This window comes from Hemitrygon akajei, chromosome 8 (genome assembly GCF_048418815.1).
Source record: "Hemitrygon akajei chromosome 8, sHemAka1.3, whole genome shotgun sequence".
NCBI lineage: Eukaryota > Metazoa > Chordata > Chondrichthyes > Myliobatiformes > Dasyatidae > Hemitrygon > Hemitrygon akajei.
The window spans coordinates 83,289,851-83,311,098 of NC_133131.1; the positions used below are offsets into that span (position 1 = coordinate 83,289,851).

A 21,248-nucleotide genomic window follows, 5' to 3' on the forward strand; every position below is an offset into this window, starting at 1 on the left:
CTGTTTCTGTCCTGTATGAGTTTACAACTAATCTCTTCCCCTTTAAAATACTCCTTAAAATCTAGCCCTTGACAAAATCTTTGATTACCTATCATAATATTTTCAATGTGATGGTACGTGAGTCTCTCTCTTTGAGTCATACAACTACGGTACTGTGAAGTCCCTAACAATGGCTTGGCTATGTTAAACGTGCTGTATCAATTAAAGTTGTAGTTGTGAATGCAGAAATAGGAATGATATTTCCATTCCATTACTTCATTCCTTTGTCCAGTGATGGAATCTCATGCACCAGTTATCTCCAATGTACAACGAGATTCTTGGGGTCTGAATATATAAGCTTGTCTACTTCTTCAGAGAAAGAACAAAAAAAATACAAACATGGGCAAGGAGGTGGTAAGCATAAATAAACTAGAGGGAAGAACCGTTCAGAAATATGTAGGTGTTCAATAATAAAAGCAAAATATTAATGGAACAGCTACTCAACAGTATGCATTTAATGAGCTGAAAAGAAATAAAATGAAAAATGCAAAACTTCACTAAATTTTCAGATCTGGTGCCAAAATGCCAAGTGCAAACTTCGTGGATGAACTTGTAATGAAATAAGTGCTAACAAATGCCAGAATGGAAAAGTCAGCTTGGTTCCAGGAATAAAAAAAACAGCTTCCCTTGAAAAACTTCAACCATGTTCAGGCAATTAACTCCAATTTCTGTATGCTAACATCATCGTAACTAACGATACAATGGCTTTTAGTGCAATGTGAAATGCAAATTCAAACAAATCCATACATGGACTGGACACAAACTGCTGGAATCAGGTATTTTGAACTGTCGTGTGAAGTGATAATTAAAATTTTAACTCATAAAAACTAACTTACTTTCCATGAAATGTTTTCCATAATGTGATGACTCAAGTTTTTTTTTGTGGTGAAGGGGATGGCAGTGATGGGGAGGGGGGTAGAGTGGTGGATCTAGTCTGGTGGTGGGGAGGATAATGCATTAGGTTCATACTAACAAATATTTGGAAAAATAAGGTAACTTTGCCACTGAGAATTTTTAAAAAGTATAGTTGAGTGAGCAAACTCCCTTGCTCCTGTAGCTTTCCCAAATAAATCTTTCCACTGAAACATCCTGAAGGAATTGATACTTAAGAGAAATAGTCTCTCTGTTAAAGCTGGGGGGAAAAGATGTGTGATAACACATCTTGCTGCAATATTTACTGAATATTACAGGCCAGACAGTAATCTGAAAATAGGTTAGACTAGATGAATTTCATTGCTCGTGCTTGCAGCTTTAGAGCAATACAAACTCTATAAGGTAATTCTAGCTTTAATTCAGCCAGAGTGAATCAAGATTATCTTATAAACACTGTTTTATTTTGAACATGTAGTATAACTGCAGACAAGAGTAAACAAAAAGCAATGTCAAAAACAGGAACAACATTATTTGAATTATCTATCTTTCATTTTGCATGGAGATGTTACGTTAAAGGCAATATATAATGCAAAGACTATAATTATGGCTGTTTTATTTACATGATGATACTGTATTTCCAGATGTAACTCCAGTACAGCACAGGAACAGGCATTCTTCACTTATGCAGCATTACTCTTAAATCTATAACGACATTGTAGTCCCAAGAATGGGTCAGCATCTATCTTATACTTTTGTTTCATTTCAAAGAGATGATACTGTCAAACTTGACAGTATGCTATTGAAAAACAAAAGTTAACTGTTCCTGTTTTCAGCATTTTTGCTGATTCTCAGACTTCAGCATCTTTGGGTTTTTTTTTGGTTTTTAACAGTTGCTGAGGTTGATGAATACACTGTAACCAGTTTCTTAACAAGTACTGAGTCATAATTATTTCTGAGTGTCAATACCAGACAGAATACCTCATATTGGTACTACTGATATTGAAAAACCAATCTGTTTTTCAGGCTACAATATAATCCTGTATGGAGCATAATGCAATGATCTGGTAGTGAACAGTTTATATAAAGATCAGATATTGAACAGGATTCATAATGATTTAATATTAAGTAAGGGAGATAATGTTGAAAACAGGACAGATTTCATATGGTCTGGTTTTCATCAGAGCATACAATATCCATTATTACGATTTATAATTATGGGATACTGGTCAAAGTGCATACTGATTTTAATCTAGGTAGGATTCATAATGATTTGATATTGGGAACAGTCCACAATGATGTAATATTGAGGAGGATGTAAATAACTTAATATTGAGTGAAAAATATATGCAGATTATAATTCATGATGAAAGTATAATGTTCTTATTCTGGGGCAGCTCTGTACTGATCTGTTATTGGGCAGGGTGTATAATGATCTGATATGAGGGAGGGTGTATGGTGGCCCAGTATCGGTTTGGATGAATGATGATGTGGTATTCTGTAGGGAGTATCATGATCTAATAGAGATAGGGTGTGTAATGATAGCCAAGATATATAATGATTTTCTTTTCAGAGTGGTGTACGATTTCTGAACTTCAAAGTTCAAAGTTCAAAGTAAACTTATTATCGAAGTTCACTTATGTCACCATATACAACCATGCGATTCATTCCCTTGCAGGCATTTGCAGTGAACAAAATAAATACAATAGAATGATTGAAAAATTACACACAGAGACTGACAAACAACCAATGTGCAAAAGAAGACAATATGTGCAAATACAGACAAACAAATAAATACATAGACAGATAAAGATAACATCCATAAATTTCAGTTGGAGCATTCTCTCTTTATATCATCAACACTCAATCTTGTTATGTCCCATTGTGGGATATCTTCATTTACTTACATTACTCACTCATTCAATTACTTTGCCCTGCTACTACTGACTTCTTATCTTCATTATCATCATCTTCAGCATCAATTTGTTCAATAGTTTCCTTGGCATTCATCGATGTCAACTTACATAAACTTTTCTTAGTCCAAACCAGTTCTCACTCTGCCAAAAACTCTCCCATTAGTGGTTCGTGCCAAGTTCCTTTGGTATACAGTTTCCTAGCAAATCAATTTAACTACGAACCTCTTTCTCATTCTTCAGTTTCTCCAAAGTCCCACTTTAGCCTATTTGGGAAATCTTTTCCAGCAACATTACCCACCACAATGGAGTGAAAATAAAGTGTGTTTTACAAAGACTATGAAGTCTTCCCGCCCAGATAACCATACAGGTGGCAAAGATAAAGATCAATCTCAATTTATCAACTTTTCAACATGCACATTGGTAGCACTGATTAGCACTTTGGGGACCAAGTATAAATTGTGCACTTAGAATTACTAGGCAATGCAATAATGCTCAGACACTTAAATCTGCTTATCCCATTCCTGTGGAAAGGTTTGACTTAACTGGATGCCTTCGTGCTGAGGAAGAATGAATAAATGCCCTTGTCTACTTTCATTTACAATATTAATTTACATAATTACTTTACCCCACTGCTGCTGAGGTCTTATCTTCATTGTTATCATCTTGAGCATCAATTTATCTAGTGATTTCCTTGGTATTCATCCATGTCAACTCACATAAACTTCAATTACAACAAACAAACCTGTACCAATTCCCACTCTGCAAAAAAATTGTCTACTTTCTGCCATTCAAATTAAAGAGTAACAGATGAAAGAAGTGCTCTCCTCAAGGCTTACACTGTCTATTGTCTTCTTAGACTACCAGTGCTTCAAATAAAACACATTTTTGCAGACAATATTAATATATTTGAACAAACAAAACTAGACATTAGAGAAACTATTTTGCTTATGAGATTGATTTTCCTATCTTGTCAAAGTTTGATTAGTTCACTAACAGTCCTAATTTTATTCAAGGCTTGCTATGCAATGCGTGGACCTTAATACACAGGAAGTACTCAGTGTAGCATCAGCTTGCAATTGGACCATTTTAACTGCTTATAAATCTAACTGCCACTCAAAGCTGGTAAGCAGGATTTTGTTCATCAAAAAGCTGCTGCCAGGTACTCAGGGAAATTATTCCCAGCACAGTGGTAACTCTCAAGCTAAGGTTCACATGTCTTTATTCAAACGTGGTAGGGAGGTTTTGGCAAATCTAAGTCACAGGAGGTGCTGTTATGAGACAATGTATTATCCCAGTTTACCAAAAAAAATCTTTAAAAATTTAAATATTTCCTTGGCTTATTTTGTCCCAAATTACTCATTGACAGGCTTTAGTGATGGCTGTTATACTAGGTACCAAAGACCAAATCACATTGGGGCCCAAACTATATCAGCAGAATCTGTTATTTGAACATTAATCAGATGCTTGCCTATCTAAGTTAGATACAACTACCCTAGCAAAAGCTCGACACTTAAAATGGCAGTTATTGGGAAAGTAGTAAGAAGCAGACATCCACAGTCTTTGCTACTTATATGCCTGCTTCCTGCTAGGAAGACAGGGTTAACTTCAGGACTTTATTATTCGACTCCTACTTCTGTACAATAATCAGAAATTTTTCAAATGGGAAGTAAATATCAAGTTCACAATCTGAACAATACGTCTTTCATGATCAAACTGTGTGAACAAAACATGAAAATAACCCATTTTGAATGTTTTACATGGTAAACAATACAATTAAAGGTAAGAGTAAGTAAGGTTATTTGGACTTGCATTATTATCATATTTAATTATCAGAGGCAGGGGGTAAGTGTTTTACTTAGCAGGTCCTTGGGACATTGAATGACTACAGGCTTTCTAAAACAACCACACAAACATACTGACTAGCTGCCTACCAGCCTTAGGGTCAAGCCTGAGATGAAAAAGATAAGATAATTAGCTGTAATGAAATCCAGAAGTCTGGAGCTTTCTTTGGGCAGAGCGTGTGGAAGTGAGCTTAATTCAAACCAGTTCAACTCTGAGCCCACTCCTGTGACTTTGATATCGTTTGAAGTTATAAAAGTGTTTGGTGCACCATTAGCCTGCTGGGCTCAGCCTCCTTGGTTACCTTAATTATCAGACTTTACAGCCGACTTTACTGCACAGGAAAGGAGCCATTATATGTTTCATCAACATTGGCTGTTTTTGGATTTTAGGAAAAGCGAGGGTAAAGGTCACTATGCAAAGCAGAGACGATAGATGAACTGGTTAGAGCTTATTTTAAAAAAAATTCAGCAAAAACTTATAGCAGTGCTACATGTTCAAGCACTATGCATGCCATATAAAATACTCTTACAACACTGAGAGTTACATTGGAATTGCATGAAAGAACTTTACCTTCCCATTTAAATCTTTGTGCACTTTCACAAGGATCCACCTGATTGTCTCAATCACAATTTCTTTTTGTTTTAGTGAGGGTGGAAGCTGGATTGATGCAACGGGTGATCTTGAAGGGAGCAATGAACTGGAGGAGCTTGTGTCAGTCAATGTGCAGGGGTACATCTCAGGAGGACAGATTGACATGTTGCCCAGGCTGGAGTTGTCTGGCTGGATGCCGATGCTGGTTGAACTGGTACATAGGCATGGTTGGCAGTGAGGATGGCCCTCCGTACCCTCCTCTAAGCACTCTGCTGCAGAGAACCAGGGCCCTGGCAGAAGGGACCTCCACTGTGGGCTCTTCCATGGGGAACAACAGGGGTTGGTAACCATGAAGCTCTTCAAAGGGCGATATACCTATGGCAAAGGAGGTGTGTAGATTGTAGGACAGCCCAGCCCAGAGCAGATACATCTTCCATTTGTAAGGGACAGAGGTGGCTAAGCATCATTGAAACCTCTCTACTTGCTGATTGACTCTTTCTGACTAACCATTAGTTTGCAGATGATAACCAGAATATAGACTTTTTGAGGTGTAGAGAAGGGAGCAGAAGTCTTGCCACAAGCAGGAGATGAATTCTGGGCCCCAGTCCGACATAACATCCCAAGGGAAGTCGTGGAGTTTAACTAGATGTTGGAGAGCCAGCTCTGCTATCGGAACAGCAGGCAGAAGCTTTGAGGAGGGCAATGAAGTGGACCACCTTGGAGAAATGGTCCACCATTGTCATGATTACCGTGGCCCCACTGGAAGGAGACAATCCTGTGATGAAATCCATGGCAATGTGGGACTTCAGGCATTGGGGGACTGCTGAGGGCTACAGGAGCCCAGAGGGCAGGTAGCAACCCAGCTGATGTACATCTGTGATAATTGTGGGCCACCAGAACCAGAAAATCCAGAATTCATCATGTGCCTGGATGGCCAGAGAGGGGTGAGGATTGGACCCACTGGAATGTGTCAGAGGATATAGCTGCTGGCACGTACGTGTGGTTGTCTGGTGTGTTGGTCAGAGCAGGCTCATGCTGTAGGGCCTGGCAGATCTGGTTCTCAAGGTCCCAGACAATTGGGGTGAGGATTTGAGAGGACGGAATGATGGGCTCACTGTTGGTCTATGTTTCAGTTGGGCTGAACTGTCATGACAGGGCATCTGTCCCTGTGTTCTCCGAACCTGGTCGGTAGGAGATGGTGGGGTTGAATTGTTTGAAGAATATTGCTCAGTGAGTCTGATGTGGGTTGAGTTGGGGGGTCTGTTGTCTGCATATGATGTTCTGGTGGTTAATCCAAATCAGGAAGAGTTCAGTGTTTCCCATCAGCCAATGTGTCCATTCTTCTAAGGCCCATTTGATGGTGAATATCTCTCTGTCTTCTACTCCATAATGGCACTGGGTGGGGTTGAACTTGTGCAAGAAGAAGGCCCAAGAGTGTGTCAACCTGTCCACTCCTTACTGGGAAAAGCTGGCTGTGGAGCCTAAGTCTGATGTGTCCACCTCTGCTGCAAAAGGTCTGTGGATGGCGGAGAATGGGAGTGGTGGTGAAGCTCATCTTGAGCTTCTCAAAAGAGTGGTCTGTGGCAGCTAACCAGGTTACTTGTGAGATAAGTGACATGATCAGAGAGGTGAGAGAAGTGGAAATTTGTCTGTAGCTTCAGGTGAAATGGCCGTAGAAGAGGGAGAAGACCAAGAAACGCTGTAACTGTTTGAGGGTACATGGAAAAGGTCATTGAAAGATGGCACGGGCTTTCTCTGGTTCAGCAGGTGGGTCCCCAACTCTGTAGTGAAACGGATGACCAGGTAAAGTGAGGGCTGTGAGTGGAGAGGCAGGAGCAACACAGGTTGAGAGCAGCATTGGTGAGTCGATCCACCAGTGGAGGTATTAGTACACTCATCCTGTCAGGAAATACAGTGGAGGATTGACCCAAAGTCAGAGCAGCAGAGACAACTCAGCAATGAATGACATCTTTAATAATAGATGGCAAGTAATAAAGTCACGAGGGGGCACAAAACAAGAGAGAATGGAAACTAAGCACAACTAAGCAACCAGGTGATCTTTAGGCAGGGCGAGTGAAAGCTCAAAGGAACTGGTTGAATACAGCTAGTTCGATGAGTGAACAAGGACATTGGACGAGAACTGGGGTTAACTCGGCTGCAGGTGATGAGGTCTGAAATAAGTGGCAGGTCAATCCCTTTAGCTGGGTGGAGGTGGGGGGGGGGGGGGTTACCTGCATGTGCAGGCTGGGAGGTGTCAGTGGGAGCAGGCCTAGCTGTAGTATCTTGAAATTATAATTAAATCATTGTTCCATTAGATTTGCATCAATCTTTTATGTTATAAATCACCATCTGGACCCCAATTTTTTTTTTAATACAGTGGATTCTGGTTAATTGGGACACATCAAGACCAGTACAATTTGGCCCAATTAAGCAGCTGTCCCAGCTAGTTAAAATTTCATGGAAATAGTTGAAATAGTTCAATATTTGACAGACTACCATCTAACTGAGTAACAAATTATATAGTTAAATGAAATACAGAACAAATTAGAACACTGAAAAACTACTACATACTATAAAACAGTTCTTAGTAGTTATTGACTGAGGAAGTCATCCAGTGTACACTCTGCTGTACATTGCTTGATTCTAAATGAATAAAATCAGTACTGACACTAGTACAGATAATGAACTGCCTTCATGCAATGGTTTTGACAATTGCATCCCACAAATCCTCATGGTCATTGAAACATTTAAGATGATTGCCGCTATCTTCAAATTCCTTATAGTTCCTAACATGTTGTAGTGAAATCATTTCGTTCTCACTCCCAGCCATTTCTGGCATCTCCAAGTCTGAATGCTTGAAACCGCTGTGACCAAAACAGTCTGAGTTGTCTTACTGCTATTTCCCACCAAGCACTAGTGACGAAAACTACTGCTTTTGGAACACAAACACAGGTAACTGAAACAATTTGAAAACTGCTCTCTGTTTTCAACGTAGTGTCTAACAGCCACAGGTGACTAATGCTAGTTACAAACTGTTTGGCTGCAGTCTCCTGTCCCAATTAAGTGGCATAGTATCCCAAATAAAGGAAGGGAATCATAGCTATTTTCTTGATTAGTTTTGTTTCTTTAAGAGTTTTCACAAATAAGTGGATGCCCTGACTAAGTAATGGCCCATTTAACTGGAATCTAACTTCGTCTCTTGAAGCAGGAAAATGGTTACAGAACAAAATCAAAATAGTGGGGTTTGTAGATAGATAGATAGATAGATAGATAGATAGATAGATAGATACTTTATTCATCCCCATGGGGAAATTCAACTTTTTTTCCAATGTCCCATACACTTGTTGTAGCAAAACTAATTACATACAATACTTAACTCAGTAAAAAATATGACTCAGTAAAATCACTATCTCAAAAAGCATTAATAATAGCTTTTAAAAAGTTCTTAAGTCCTGGCGGTAGAATTGTAAAGCCTAATGGCATTGGGGAGTATTGACCTCTTCATCCTGTCTGAGGAGCATTGCATCGATAGTAACCTATCACTGAAACTGCTTCTCTGTCTCTGGATGGTGCTATGTAGAGGATGTTCAGAGTTATCCATAATTGACCGTAGCCTACTCAGCGCCCTTCGCTCAGCTACCGATGTTAAACCCTCCAGTACTTTGCCCACGACAGAGCCCGCCTTCCTTACCAGCTTATTAAGACGTGAGGCGTCCCTCTTCTTAATGCTTCCTCCCCAACACGCCACCACAAAGAAGAGGGCGCTCTCCACAACTGACCTATAGAACATCTTCAGCATCTCACTACAGACATTGAATGACGCCAACCTTCTTAGGAAGTACAGTCGACTCTGTGCCTTCCTGCACAAGGCATCTGTGTTGGCAGTCCAGTCTAGCTTCTCGTCTAACTGTACTCCCAGATACTTGTAGGTCTTAACCTGCTCCACACATTCTCCATTAATGATCACTGGCTCCATATGAGGCCTAGATCTCCTAAAGTCCACCACCATCTCCTTGGTCTTGGTGATATTGAGACGCAGGTAGTTTGAGTTGCACCATATCACAAAGTCCTGTATCAGTTTCCTATACTCCTCCTCCTGTCCATTCCTGACACACCCCACTATGGCCGTGTCATCAGCGAACTTCTGCACATGGCAGGACTCCACAGACCAATGCACATTTTCAGAGGTCTTGTACATATCATGCACACTATATGATATGCCATATAGACAACCTGGTTTTCAATGGTTTGAGACAAAACAAACCCTAATATACATCACTCAGTAAACCTCATGCCTGGCAAACCTTGAATTCTTCATATTTGATAACGTCCTAAAGGTAATATATTTCATTAAGTTTAAACCCTTGAAGATCTAGCATGAAAAGATGTCAGAATGTTAAGGAACAATGGGCACTGATGAGAGAAGAAACAATAGGATGGTGATAACCACTGGATAGAATCTCCGTGACTCTATACGGTGTCAGCTCTGTTTAATTGAAGGCCATAGATTGGATTCTGAAAGCCTAAATTTACCAAATGAGGGATGATGGTAAAATTAAAGGTAGCTTATCAAATTTACTGCAAACAAATGTAAAGTACTATATGTAGAAAGCAAAATTATATTGAAATAGCTAAGAGTGAAATTAAGTCAATCGAGACTTGACACTCAATATGGCCAAACTGTAGATAGCAGGATCAATAATGGCAAAATAGACAATGTACTCTCCTGACCTGTCTTGGAATTGAAGTCAGAGTGAATATTAAAAGTCTAACTACATATTGGTCCAGTAGTACTCTGAATAGCACATTGACACAGCTTGTGGAATGTTGCCTTTCTTCTCCTGTCATTCACATTCATTCATGACTTCCAGTGCTGTCTGAGTGAACTGTACACATTTTCTCTGTAACCTTGTGCATTTCCTCCAGTTTGTCTGCTTTTCTCTCTCATCCCAAAGATGTGCAGCTTGGTCGGTTAATTGACTATTGTAAATTTCCCTTTATGTGCCTGTGTTCAGCAGAATATGGGGAGCTGTTGAAATTATTGAGAGAATAGAGTATTAGGATTTAGTGTTTAATGGTCAGTGCTGAATTGGAGAGCTTCATGGTCTGTTTTCATGTTTTTATGACTATTACACCTTGGCCACTGAATCTGGGTAATGAGAAATATGGCAGAGTCAAACACTGGAGCCAATTTACAGAATAGCCCAAAGACTGAAGCACAGTAGCAAATGTCAGAATTATGAGGAGATACTCAAGAGACTGGGAACTTCAGGCAAGCATTGATTTGAGTGATAGAATCAGAAAATTCCTCAGAAATTTATCGACACAGAGATTGGACTTCCGGCTAAGATGCTGGAAACAGTCAGCTTAATGTAGCAATATGGAGACTGTGGAGTTGTTCTAGATTTATTAATCAAATCTTTTAATTTTATGAGCCACTTGCCAAAAAAAAGCAATATTCCTTTTTCATTCTGTTAATATGCCTTTTCTCATTTCTCTAATCTGTTCACTTGGATTTATTAGTATGCTTGCAATAGCAATTTATTAGTATGCTTGAAATTCTCTCATTGCACACTGCAAACATCCATTTCCATTTTGTTATTTGCAATTAAAAATAAATTTTAAACTAAAAAAGTGAAAAATGCAACTCAGAATAGTTCGAGAAACCTGCAATATATTAAAATACATCTGACACAAATTTAAATCAAACACACTTCTTCAATATTCTTTGTGAAAAAAATTAAAGCTTTGAACTTCAAATATCACTACAGGTGGGTACACACCTAAATGCTGTAAGGTATTCTACGTCTCCCATAGGAGGATCAAGACCACCTGTCCATGCAATATTCACAGTGAAGCCTTCACCAGGACCATTTCCAACCTGAAAACAGAACAGCTCTAAGAAAAATAAATACATAATTTTGCTTAAAATACCTTTGAAACCAACTTCAAAGCACATGGCAAAATCAGCCAGATGATGCTTGACAAGCACTGGTTGGGGCCATGCACTTGGTCTGTGCTGGGACACAGTCCCAGTGGACAATTTTGCAATCCACAGCAATTTAAAGTGCAACAGCGGAGAATGAGATAATTAGAAATAATCATGCAATGCAGTTAGACTGGAACGATAAAAGAGGCCGATGAGAAATGCAACCTACTTCGTCTGGGGCTCCGCTACCAGCGAAGAAGTTTCCTTCATCATAACAGTCGAGGGAAATATAAAGCACCTTGGGGTCATTATAAAAGGCTTGCTGTGTACCGTTACCATGGTGAACATCCTAAAGGTGAAAGGAAACAAATGACAAATGTAATAACGTCTAGCCCTGCTTTAAAGGTCACTTTTGCCTTCCCCCCTCCTCCTCCTCTCAAACTTCCTGAATCTTCAAACAAATTACTTCTTAATGTGCTCATTTTTTAAGCTCGTTTCTCTGTTCAGGAAACCATAGTAAACATGCCCTGGAGACTCCAATAGAGCAGCCACTGAGAAATCCCAGCTCTATTCTCCATTAGTTATTTATATTCTAGGTCCTCACTGATGGAATCTAGCATCTCACTTTAGACAAGAATTTTATGACTTATTAACTGCCAACAGTTCATAACCCCTCAGGATCAATTAGCTGTTTGAATAAGTCTCCAAAGCCTCAAAAGAAAATCATGTGTAACACTATAAAAAGATGCACAATTTTTTACATAATCTGTACAGCAAAACAATTGAGTGGGTTTCAAATTAATGACAGGTTAAGTTTCCAAAAGTAGTATTCATGAAGTCCATTGCAATAACTTCAGTTGCCCTATAAGTTTCCAAAATACCATATGAGACTTCTGAGGAAGTAGCATTACTTTTGCAGGAAGTGATGTAAAATATTAGGATTTTTAAAAATGTTCATTCCTCTCCTAGTTAAGTTAGCTGTTGAAAGGCCTGGGCTGATTTCTCATAGACAAGTTACATACAGCCCCAATGATGGATTATTTCAATTTTTCTTTCCAAGCCTGTTTTCTGGCCTGTTGTGAAATGTATGTTTTTTCAAAAGTAATCAATGTATTGTTGAAAGATTTCCACTGCTAGAATTATACTGAAACTTAAATTACCCTAAACATTTCCAAACATTTTGAATACATTTGGGATACATGCATCCTTTGGGATTGCATCCTTTATCTTGCAAGTGGCCATGAATATAAGCAGTTTTTTTTTACAAATGCTATTTAACTTATTTCATGGATTATTGTTCAGGATCGTGGTGAAATGATTTATCACTTGGAAAAAGTACTTGAGTTACTTACAGGTGGGACCAAATCATTCTTTGATGCCAAGCTTGATTTCCTCTAATTAGCTTATTGCATCACCTTGTGAACTGGTAGAACAGTTAAATATATTCTATCCATTTATCAATATTTAGTTTTCAAGGCCAATGTAATTGTAGCTATAACATAGACTGGTCATTTTCATTATTATTTGTAACTTAAATGCTTGTTAGAGTGGTATGTTATTTTTAAAGGTGCTAAGAAGTTTTCAGCACTAACCAGATGCTAGTTGCAAAACACTGTATATATTCATTTAAGTGGCATATTCTGTACATTCCTAATCACTCATGCAGATCATATATATTTTGTTAACATACAAAAGTCATTGAACTTTAACTTTCTTCCTCAAAATCATTTATTACAATATGCAACGCTCATATCATTTTTATAGCAAATTATTTTTGACAAACCACTGCAACTTGTTAGTCCTGCATTGTTTGGCATGTCACAGTACTTGTATGATTCATACAGTATAAGGTGGATTGCAATAGAAGTAGCGGAATTAGATTCTATGATAGGAAGAAATACTGAAAAAATAAATAAGGAAAATAAGGTTCTTCCATTAAAAGGGCAATGGTGGGAGTTGGTAAAAGGGACAGGAAGATCAGTGATTCACAAACTTTTTTGGGTTATCACTCTCTTGGCTCCCAGAGCACATCCCCAGAGTCCCTCTCTCCCTTTTTGGCCATTACATGAAAACTATAAAGAATTTTTATTTACAATGCACAGTGAAAGAAAATAAGAACTACAAATTCAAAACAGTGACAGATAACTGCAAAATAGTATTCAAACCTGTTTAAAGCTACAAATAAAATATTTCTTTATTTCATTAGAGTAAAGACAATTTTCATCAACAATTTTCGAGCGTACATTCGTAGTTCAACTGTTCACTACTTCATTGCTTTTTCACCTTTCAATGACATGGGTGGGGCTTGGTGCAGTGATATCCGCTTCTCAACATCAGGCTGAATGCCACTCAGAAGGATTCTCAGATCTCCACATTTAGTAATTTGCAGTCTGTTTCTTGCTTTGAAAGAGGTTGGGCAATGACACTGAAGCTGTGTGGCACTAAATATGATGATACAAAGGCAATAAAGAATATCTTGACCTTCTTCCACAGTGCAGGATGCAAGATAGCATTCAAAGAATTCTTTCCCCAACCAAAAGTCTTGTGAGTTTTTGAACCTTGGCTTCAACTCAAAGTCATTTTGTAGTGAGATGAGTTCTTACTCCATCCTTCCTGTTAATTCATCATTACAAGTGTTCAGGAACTTGGCTCCAATCTGAAATTTGAATTGAGGGAGGATCCTGAAATCTCTTTATGTTTTTATGCAGCTCACCTAGGTGGGCACTTGAAGCTCATCATCTGGTATTCTTTCTTTCTTTTCCAACTCAGAGAAGCTTGGAAATTGGAAAAGGTCATGACAGTCAATGTTGCAGTTAAATACGGTTAACTTAGATAGAAATCTGGGGACAATTGGTTAGACTTTGATAAGATTCACATAATTTTCTTGCAACTGAAAATTGATTTAATTAAACTCTGCAAATTATTCTGACGAATAAGCCATGTTATGCCTAATATTCTTGAGTTGATTGCTGAATACAGCATTCAAGTCTTCAAAGAGTTTTATCACAGTTTCAAAAAGAGCATAAAAGCATTTCAGGCACTTTCCTTTTGAAAGCCACCTGACTTCTGTCTGCAACAGCAAGCATTCAAACTGTTCATTATTTTCAATACAAAGCTCTTGGAATGGCTGAAAATTGAGAGTATGGAGCTAGAGTTTAGTTACCGCTATGATAACAGTTTGTTAAGGTTTGCACAACTGATCACTTAGGTTTTTTATCATCTGTGAATTACACAGTAAATGGTAAAAATGCTGGGTACAGTTGTTTTCAAGAAAATAATAACTGCGTGGTGGTATTCGCCATTGATGAGGCCCCAGCTGTTGTACAAGCAAGAATATCAGTGAGCAAAATGTCCTTCTCTTTGCAAAATTACTCAACAACCCGAAATATTGATGCCACCTTCATTTTTGTTTCTAGTCCCCTTGTATATAACAATTCTTGAACCATGCATTTCCTTTTATGAAGTGAACAGAACCAAGGAGCAAAGATTTGTTGCGTGGAAAAGTTGACTCATCCAACTGCAGAACAAATTCTGTTGTCCTAAGTATGTTGCACAATGTGTCTTCCACATTCACAGACAGTTCATCTATTCTCCTTTGAAGAGATATGTCGCTGAACAGTCGCTTTAATTATTTGGTCTGATGACTTCTGCAAAAACGTGCTCAGAACCTCTCTTATTGCTAGTAGAATCAATTCTTCTTCAATTATGTGGGGCTTTGCAGATTTAGCAATGACCAATGAAATGTTGTATGAAGCACACAAGCCATCGCTGTTTTGTTGTGAAGTGCTGGTAAGCTTGTTTTGAAGTGTTTTCTATTTCTGAATGTTTTCACTAAGTGACTGAAAGTAAGCAAAGTTCTTATTTCATCAGAGGGTATTTGCATCAAGTGTTCAAGGAGCTTGGGTGGCTTTATTGCCTTATTTGACAAAAAAGCTTTTTCACACAAGACACACATTGGCTGCTGTTGGTTGTTTGGTGCTGGTATTAATCCAGTTCCGATTCTCCACACTATACCATTTACACTCCTTTTATCACTTGGGTTGCTTTTGCCATTTTTGTTATGGATTAACGACCACTTTCAATCGCCTATTGCTTAAATCCAGCCTCAAATATTGTGATCAATAAAGGGGCAAGTTACGTGTCATCATAGCTCAGGCAAAACCTGACTCTCTCCATTAAGGTACATAAAGTTGGGCAGTGGTATCTTGATTGTACTTCCAGCAAAGTCTAAGAGAGCTGTAGGTTAGCAAAAGGTGAATTGATTACATAATCATTGTAATCAATTATAAGATACTGAGGATCAAACACTTATAATAAGTTATTTATTTCTTAAATTAAGCCTGCAACCCCTCTTGCTACTGAGCATCCCTCCACTGCCCCTTTATCTCTATTACCCCCTTAGGAAGTCATCATCCCACAGGAGGGTGATGTTGCCCACTTTGAGAACCACTGATTTAGATGGTCATGGGCAGAGATGTTAAATGGAAGTATGAGGGGTGATTGATAAGTTCAAGCCTAAAATAGAAGGAGTCAATTTTAGAAAACTAGCACATTTATTTTTGCTGCATTTACACACTTAGTCCAGCAGCCGTGGAGCATATGGATCCCTTCTTTGTGGAAGTCGGTATCTTGGACCTCCAGAAGTGGACGCATCATGGGGTGATTGATAAGTTTGTGGCTTAAGGTAGGAAGGAGATCAGTTACACAGCTGTCGTTACATGCATGTGCAGTTCAACTCTTTGAGTCATTATGCAGAAAGTTTGAAGTTAATAACTCATCTGCTTCTACATTAGGCCACAAACTTATCAATCACCCCTGCTGTGGACTACTTCTGGTGGTCCAAGACGCCGACTTCTACAAAGAAGGGACCTGTATGCTCCATGACCACTGGACTAAGTGTGTAAGTGTAGGAAAGGACTATGTTGAAAAATAAATGTGCTAGGTTTTCTAAAATTGACTCCTTCTACATTAGGCGACAAACTTATCAATCACCCCTCGTACTTTGGCTTTGGCAGCATGATGAGAGGGCTTGCGAACAATGACATTTTAAACAGGATGAACTGAGGGGCTAGAATCTATTGAGGATAATTGACAAGCCAGAATCCATTTGAGAAACGAGCAAGGAGATGAGTTTTGGATGAAGTTCTTTTTATGGTATCACTTAGTACACAATGTGCTCTGACTACTCATTTGATGTAGAATCTCTGGCAGCAAAAAAACAAGTTCAAAATGTAATAAACCTTTTATATTTTGGTTTTGATATTTTCCATCTTTAAAAGATATATAATTGGATGATTTCAAAGAGATTCAAGGGCTTAGATGAATATTCAATCTCTTTGAATTTAGCTTTGAGATCTGAAAGATATCTGAACCTTGAGATTGCATTACAGATTTTAATCATTTCTCCATAATATCACTCAATATGAATCATGCAAATATACTACTGAAGTTATCACAGTATATATCAATGAGTTTAGCTTGCTGTTATAATGGAACTCTCAGTTTCTTTATATCATGGTCTATATTAACAAAAAGCAATACAGATGTCTTTGAGAAAGTAAAAGGTTGCAATTTAATCTCAGGGTTTGTAAAACGTCCATAAACCACTTGGACTTTGCTCTTGTGGTTTATGATGTTATCCAAAACCTTCAATTAAATTACAGACTTATTACTCACTTCCTACTATCCATAATTGTTGTGTGGAGCAGTAGTAGTCCCTCACTGCTATACTGTTGCTGTATAGTTATTTTGGATACATGGAGGAGCAGAGCTGAGTTTGCCAATACCAAGATTGAGTTTGTTTAAAGTATTTTTGTCTTGCTTTTTGATAGCTAAATATAGTAGCTTATAATTCCCATAATACCATAAGTTCAATATATTTAAGGTGGTTAGAATAAGTAATTAGCTCATTGTCCCTTTTACCTCGAGGGTGAGTGATCAATACAACAAACATTTCCTTCTTCTGACAAAACGCAGTTCCTAAGAAAAACATTGCAAGCAAACACTATTACTTCAACAGTCCCACAGAAAAGGACTGCAAAGATGGTCAAAAAGGAAAATGAAAATATATTTTAATACAAATTTTTAAAAACTGTATGGGCAGAACTCTGCTTGGCGCTAAATGTACCGTAGTTTTAGGGCCTAAATTTTTTTTTACTTCACCTGGTCAATTTTTCCAGTGGGTCCTGGTAGACACTATCAGAAATATGTTTGTCCATATATCATACAATATTTATACTTTTTCCATTGCTCCATAAAGTACACCTGTGGATATTAGTAATGGATGCCTACAGAAGCTGAGCATAGATAGTGGAATAGTGGTATGTACGACCTCCCACCTGCCTGCCAAACCAAGTATATCTACTCAACCTGTGTTAATGTCTGTATGTCACTCATGGGCCTCATCAGCCATCTCAGAACCCACAGATCTGATGTAAAAGCAAGTCATCCTTGATCCCGAAGGACAAACTGAGATGGGCCAATAGATATATAAATGTTGTAAAAAATGAAGGGCATATACCTCACTGGATTTAAGGGTAGATTTTGAAGATACTTAACAGAGAACAGCCACATCAAAATTCCAGCAGCAATGTGTAACAAGTTGTGAAATAAGCTCTAACTGGAGGAAGTATCTAGTCAACACTTTGGAGGAATCTTAGGACTGCAGACATGTAACCTTAACCTAGAACATACCTTATGTTTGGACAGGTATTACTTGCCTGCTAATGAGAAAGCATGGGCTATTTACTCAATTAAGCAATTACTTTCCTTTATAAGGGTAGAAAGCAATTGTTTTAATCTGCAGTTTGCTGCAAAGTTTCTGGAAGCGCTTAATGTTGCTTCAAGGGGCAAGTGGGTTGAAATACATTTCATCTGCTACTACTGATACACTTCTGCTTGATAATAACATTATCCATAATATAACTGCTTAAAGTTTGGCAACTGTTATTACGATTGGAATAACTTGTGCATAATTTATAATGGGAGTGAAATTGGTTTACAAGCTCATAGAGAATTGGCAGACAGTTTGCACGAGTGTTGCTTTTCTAGAAAACTGGATACAATGTGAAACAGACTGTAGATTTGCAAAGTGCGTCTTGCACTGCAGCCAAAGCCAACTTCAATTCCAATATTCGGTTCCTTTGAAAGCACATTAATCATATCAACAATGTGCAGAGTTTTGCAACATTTTGAGTTATATTTAAGAGGTCTACAAGAGGCTACCCATTTAAACTGTAAATTAAACACACAGGAATTTTCTACTGTATTTACATAGGAGTTCTAATCTGATATTTCTCAACAAGCCATCATGAAACACATGAGTCAGGAGGATTTCACGGAAATAGTTCCAGGGGTGGGGAAATTTTTGTCCCTTTTTTCAGAATGTTTTGGAGTAGATGAAGAGATCCAATAGAAATTTTTAGTTATAAAGGTTTTGAAAAGGTCATGGAGAAACACTATGTCAATGTCTAATGAATTAGGAAACAGACTTATTATTTCATTCATTATTCAAACTTTTTCTAAACTCCTGCAAAAGTTGAAAGTAGTTCAAGTAGGCCATAGCATGGCACATAATGATGATGATGATGACTACAAGTCAATGAAGGAAGAGAGCAATGAGGAGAGATATTCATCTAGGAGACATTGATAGCTCATAGAATGCTCTAACAGGAGCAATGGAAGAGTCAAAATAATAATACTTAAAAGTTTTTGCATATTTAAAAAGTGATGCCGAAAGCATGTGAGGTTTGGAATGTGGTTAATTATATTGTTCTTTCCACAATGCCTGTATGATCTCATTCAGCACTGTGAAATGTTATCATTGCACAATGTTGTATTATGCTATTACTGATCTTTCATATTAATTTCCTTTAAAATATTTCCAAAGTTGTCCTACAGATCAGAATCTTAATTACAATCAGATGTACAGTTCTTCTCAAGGAACTGAGGAGTTCCTAAGCTGATTTCAATCGAGAGTGAATCAGTGATTTTACCAAAAAAATCACATTTTGTGATATTAATAATAGCATTTTATTGCATTAAAACAAGGTCTGTGAACTATGAATATAACCTCAAGTGTAATTATTCTATAATTCCTATTGATAATCTGAAATATTTCTACTGAATTTTACTTTTCAATCATTAAGCAATCCCCTTCTTTATACTACAAAAAAAAATAGGCCAGGTGTACAAAGATCAGCTTTTTGTACGCTACTAAACATGTTTGCTATAAGATCAGCTGATATTAACTCCATTTTTTTAATTGTCTTTTGCGGATTGTTCTTTCTTTTACTTGTGATTGGAATAATTTGTGCATAATTTATAATGGGATTGAAATTGGTTTACAATCATAGAGAATTGGCAGACAGAACTGACAGATGCTTTGTGTTGCATTCTTATGTACTGCTAAACCTTTGCTAATACTATTTTGAAATTTAGTGACAAGAGTGACAGCAAGCCAGTGATGTCCTCCATTATTCCTTCCAAATCTTCTTGTGATATTACTGTGCTTTCCTACAATAATATATCTTAGTTTAAGAAGTGTGACATATAAAGATGGTATAAATGGCACTGCCCTAAGCAACTTATTACATTGGTATGGATCATTATGCCAGGTATTTGTTCTGACACTAAGTAAAAGAATAACATTAACTCCCAAACAACAGAATAATTGAAACAAGCACCAATTTTAAATAACTTTGATTTTAAAAATTATCATAATGGCAGCCACCTATATCTGAACTTAGTGAACTGTAATATCAAAAATAACCAAATAGCATGTTCATAAATTATGCACACATACCCAGTCCACGATTAATATCTTGCCTATATTTAGCTTGCGTTTCAAGTACTTGGCAGTAATTGCCACAGAATTAAAGAAGCAGAAACCCCTATGGAATAGAGAAAAGAGAGAAATAAAAAGGAAAATCTGTCAGGAAAATGGCTATAAATAATGATCTGGGGCATTTTTTAAATGCTATATGATCTCTGTGGTCATAAATAGGCTTCTGGGAGTACCTAGAAAGCTTTTCCTTTTGGTTTTACAGCCATCTGTTAATAATTAGAGTTTTGTAGAGGCCAGAACTATGCAGGTGACTGGCAGTAACCCCAGCGCTGTTAAAACAGGCAATGCCTCTGGTACTTACATGGCAGTGGACTGTTCTGCATGATGGCCAGGGGGTCTGACAACAGCAAATCCATTCTATAAAACAGAAAATAAATACTGCTTTAATCTAATGACAGATTTCCGTGGGCTTTGAATCCTTTATTTATTTTTGTTTCAGTGCATGTAAATCGAAAGCTAACTGTGATGGAATAAACAGAACATTTTTGTGTTTAGCATTTACAAAGTTCTCAGCAGTTCCTCGAATTAGCATGCTGCCATCCCTCCATGAACTAAAGTAGAAAATTAACACACACCCGCATATTCCTTCCTCCCCCATGCTTCTTCCTTCATCATTACCCCCAGCTCAACAATTATTTTATATGCAATTGAAAGGAACCAGAGTCTAACCATAACGCACAGTGCAACCCACCCACCCCATTCTCTAAAAATACATTATTACCAATATGGGATAAGACTGTATTAACTGCACAGTGCAAAGTGTTTCATTATACACAACTGTAAGATTTGGTTATGGTAAACGCTCAGCATAAATCTGGTCTCTATTTTCGTAGCAGCTGACCATATAACAGAGAGGTCAGTGTCACAATGGCCTGCATTCTTAAGCACTTTGAATACACATAATGTCCCAAGGCACTAGAGACTGAGGAAAGGAACATCATGCAGGGTAAGTGGGAGTTTAGCAGGGATAGCTGAAGGCATTTCAAGAACAATGGATACTGAGGAGGAGAGAAAATCAGAGGGTGAGGGGCACATAGAAAGGGTGTTCCAGCTCAAAATGTTTGTATGAATTGAGGTGTGAGGAAAGGAAGTTAATGGAATAAAATTGTGTGAGTTCCACAATGGGCAAGAAATTCACTCTGCCAAATGATTTCTGATTGATTCTACAATGACACCCTTTGGACATCTGTGGTGCAAGTCACACCAGACACCAAAT

The 21,248-nt window shown here is 37.9% G+C and overlaps 1 protein-coding gene across 1 annotated transcript in view; it reads right to left on the reverse strand.

Annotated features, from left to right (window-relative positions):
* Positions 1 to 21,248, reverse strand: part of LOC140732529 (histone deacetylase 5-like) — a 107,052-nt gene that overhangs the window by 45,314 nt on the left and 40,490 nt on the right. The window contains 4 exon segments of the mRNA XM_073055298.1: positions 11,042 to 11,139; positions 11,417 to 11,536; positions 19,991 to 20,078; positions 20,334 to 20,389. Of these exon segments, the coding sequence (XP_072911399.1) occupies positions 11,042 to 11,139; positions 11,417 to 11,536; positions 19,991 to 20,078; positions 20,334 to 20,389 (362 nt within the window).